We start from the raw sequence: 4,322 nt of genomic DNA on the forward strand, positions 1-4,322 counted from the left end.
CTCTGAAAAAGGTGACCCCCACATCCTTCTTTAGCAAATATCTCGACTTGTATTCAAGATAAATGGATATTTTTTTCATCTAAATAAAAACAAGTGAACAAACTTAAGATGATACCAATAACTCTACATGTCCAAAAATTGACGAGAGCCTGATTCCACCACGCTGCCTCACATATACATTAATATACGGCTCAACCCAACTCCCCGCCTTTCTTTTGTGTTCTTTCTTCTTTTTTTTTTAATTGGGTGAAGGCCTTCTGCGACTTGATGGAGATCTAAAACGAAGTCAAACTGTTAACTTCAAAGCTGCAGATCTATGCATGTTTTCTGAATTCTCTCGTAAAAGATGAGTAAAGAAACGCACATTGACTATTGACACAACAATGGTTGGAAAAAGCTAGACCAATAGACAAAAAGGGGGGGGGGGGGTTAGCACCTATCTATCGGTACCATCTGTCACGGTGCCCTTCGGCTACTCACTCTCCCACTAGTGTTTATTTATCCAAAGATCGGGGGCTCTCGAAGGTCCCAGGTTCGAATCCGGGTAGCGACGGAAAAGTTGTCTCCTTTCACCTCTTTTCCAGCTCTCTAGCAATGTCTGTCGTCTGCTTTCGTCTCCACTTTCTGCCCCCACCCCCTCTCCTTCTTTGCCCCCTCCTCTGGCTTTCTGACTTTTTCTGCAGCCTTTCTACTGCTACTCCTTGGCTCCTTTTTACTGCTGTCTTTCAGCCACACCCCTGGTCTTATGGTAGGAAAGGCCTACCCCGAGTCTTATCGTTACTACAAGGGCGAAAAATCTCGGAGGACTCGTGTGCAAGTTGCGCACGATAAAGATCCCTTGGTGGTCTAAAAATGATAAGACAAGGCTTTGGCCGCCACCCGGGCAAAATTCTAAATGTCCTACTTACTGAAAATATAATTTAATGTGTCCCGCGCGCTCATATGACCGTATACAGTTGCGAGCGCCTTAAAACACTTACCAAAACAAAACAAAATAATAAATTTAAAAAATTCCAAAGATGCTGATAACAGATTCTACACATTTGACCCCTGTTTTTTCTGGAGGATAATACGATTTCACAGCTTTTTCAGTGTCTATGTAAGCGCTGTTTATGTTTTTATTTCTGTTGCATTCATATAATCAGTAGGAACACTGTGCAGGGGGAGGGGGGGTAGCCTTTTACTGATGTTGATTCATTCATAGGGGTCTTTAGTCTTTTAGAGTTCACTCTACACGTATTGGAGAGGAGTTCCTGTTCCCATCTTGTGGAGGTTGTTCTTATATGTACCAAGGCCCACACTTTCTGTTCAATCTGATTTGTGGGATTAATTACCTTCCACGTACATTTCGCCATTTCCGGTGACAAGGGACTTGGCGGTTACCTTGAACAGCTTTATAAGCTCTCTGACCTTTCTTCCAATTCTGCGGAGTGTCACAGCACACGACACTGGTTTTGAACTCGGTGGTCTCCTCAATGCAGACGACATCAGGCAGGCGTAGTCCGTGTCATGGAACGACATAGCACAATGCGTACAGCTAGAGAACAGGGAAACTGGAGTCTACTGCTCACTTAGTACTTAGTCAGAAGATTAGACTGTTCTGCCAAGTAGGCGGGGACATTGCAGAAGTAAGACCGACCTTGCTTGTTGGTGCAGACATCTTTCAGCTCCGTTCACACGTCACCTCTTTCCAGAAAATGGAAACTTGGCGAGATAGAACATCTTGAGGAAAGTCAGACGAGCTTTGTTTTGTTGATTTCATTCTAGGATAAAGTGCGCAAATCGAATTAAGTTCATGGGACTATTATTACAAAGATGGGTGGAAGTTCTTCCAAACAGCGAAAATGTAAGTCGTCACTGAAATATTTTGGCGAGGAAAAGACGGTCGCGGAGTCGTCGTTTTCCAACACAGCAACTAACAACAACACACGGACAGAACTCTCCTCAAGCTGCACAAAGAAGAAGAAAGGGAAAAATAATGTTAAGATAAAAGAAAGCGACAAAAACGACAAGAAAAAATCTAAAAAGAAGGACAACCGTAGGGTTCAGACGGGAAGCTGCCAAAATGTGGACACCATCTTTATTGTGGAAAATTCAGATGTAGAAGCCGAAGAACCGAATTCCCCTGTGTATAGGAAGAAATCTTCCTGTCCGTCCTGCGAGGCCAAAGACATCCTGATGGGTATCAACAGGTCAAGATCTCCCTCAGCCAAGTCGCTCCGGTACAGCGATTTTAACAAGGTGACGAGGAAGACCAAAATCTATGACTCGGATCTCAAATCTGTGGACATCCCTCTGTACGGCGTGCCGCAGGTAAGGCTTGGATCTATCGTTGTCTGGTGCAATGTATTATGTATAGGAATGTGCATGCATGGTGTATGTGTACGTTGAACCTTTTATGGGAGTCTAGTTATTGGCTTGGGCTTGAGGACAACTCTGATGGGTCTTTTTTCCAATTTTCAGCAATCCTTACGAAATCGACTGAACCTCTGTCCGTGGGTAACTGTGCAACAGTTCACACGAACTTCATCAAGCTCATCCGGCTCACCCAGAGCGAGATCATCAAGCACGTCAATTACAACTCATCCAGCCCATCAAACACATTTCGCTCGTCCAGCACACTTACCTCATAATTTAAAACATTTAGCCCCTCCAGCTCGTTGACCTCATACATGTACCCATTGTTCTTTATAGAAAGTTTCAGTTTCATGTTCTTTTTCTTTGCATTCTCCTGCTAGATTACATGTACTGTGATAGTCAACTGTAGGTTCTTCAATGTCAGTCTGTAGTGCAACTTATTTTTGCGTGTGTTAGTCAGTTTTTCCTACTTCGCAGGCCTTTTGCCTTCAGGCAGCCACATTCCGATTTCGACGTTTCTCTCTATTATTTTTTTAAAATACTAGCAAGAGCATTTTGTAGTTGTAAGGTGAACAAAGTCTCCAGCACCACACCACCGGATTAAACGAAGAATGTAACAACTACGACATGAAGATCAACATCAACAAAACAGAAACAATGAAAGTAAGCAGAAAGCCAGAATCACTCAGGATACACATCAACAACAACAGTATCTATCAGACAGGTCCAAGAATTCAAGTACCTCGGAAGTATATTCAGAGGATGGGCGACTGAACAGAGACATTGACACACGAGTACAAAATGCCAATGATGTTAGTTACCAGCTTACTCCACCAATAAAACATCCTAACATCCCCATGACAACAAAACTCAAAATGATCAACACCATATTCATCCCAACACTCACCTATCAATGCCAAACATGGACCACGAACAAGATATTGGCGCAAAGAATTATAACATGTGAAATGCGATGTCTTAGAAAAGCAGTAAACAAGACCAGGAGAGACAAAGTTAGAAACTCAGTAATCAGAGAAATGGTGAGCACAAATGATGTCATGCATCACATTCAACACCACAGAATCAAATGGTTCGAACATCTCATGCGATTACCAACACACCATCCAGCACAACGTGCCTACATAAAAAAATTCAAAGGCAACAAGGCTGGAGGGCGACCGAGAAAGACCTGGATAGACGGAGTCAGGGAAACATTAACCACCCACGGCATCCCCCTGACCCAAGCTCTCCGGCTGACGACAGAGAGACGTCTCTTTCTTCCCGCGATACACAAAAGAGTATAAGCGGCGGAGAAAAGTAAAAGTAAGAATTCATTCTGAACTTTGCCCCGGTGGCGGCCGAAACTTACTCTTAATTTTACTGATTTTAGGACCATCAAGAGATCTTTACTTTCGCAGCTTGCACACTGAAGTCCTGGCAGTTTTCGCCCTTATGTGAGAAGGCAAGATGTTCGATCGTATGCACCCTAAGATCAGGGGTATGTCTGAAAGACAGCATTCAGAAGGAACCAGGATTAGCAACAGAAAGATAAGCAGAAAGTAGAAAGATAAATAAGGGAAAATGGAGCACAGAGGAGGCTAGGGATGAGGGTAGGGAGAAAGTGAAGATGAAACCAAATGACAGAAAAGAACAGAAAAGGTGGACAAAGAAGTAAATTTTTGAGGATGTATATATAGTGGCGTCTAAATTAAATTTGAAAATGTATTCACCCAATCATTGCATAAAATCCTAGAAGCCTTGCACTACCGCATGCATGCTGAATACCAATTTCAAGCTAAATAAATTCTGCATCATTTGACACATTTGATATTTCATCGACGATAAGAGTCGCCCTTGAAAGAAACTGCGTTTGTTTGTTTGTGTGGGTGAGAGTATATGTATGTATGTATGTATGTATGTATGTATGTATGTATGTATGTATGTATGTATGTATGTATGTATGT

The 4,322-nt window shown here is 42.6% G+C and overlaps 1 protein-coding gene across 1 annotated transcript in view; it reads left to right on the forward strand.

The window, feature by feature from the left end:
* Positions 1 to 1,454: 1,454 nt before the first annotated feature.
* The window catches only part of LOC101861731, a gene marked incomplete in the record, with an annotated part of 22,544 nt that continues 19,676 nt past the window's right edge, over positions 1,455 to 4,322 (forward strand). The window contains 1 exon segment of the mRNA XM_005098965.3: positions 1,455 to 2,313. Coding sequence (XP_005099022.2) covers positions 1,816 to 2,313 — 498 coding nt within the window.

This window comes from Aplysia californica, unplaced genomic scaffold (genome assembly GCF_000002075.1).
Source record: "Aplysia californica isolate F4 #8 unplaced genomic scaffold, AplCal3.0 scaffold00198, whole genome shotgun sequence".
NCBI lineage: Eukaryota > Metazoa > Mollusca > Gastropoda > Aplysiida > Aplysiidae > Aplysia > Aplysia californica.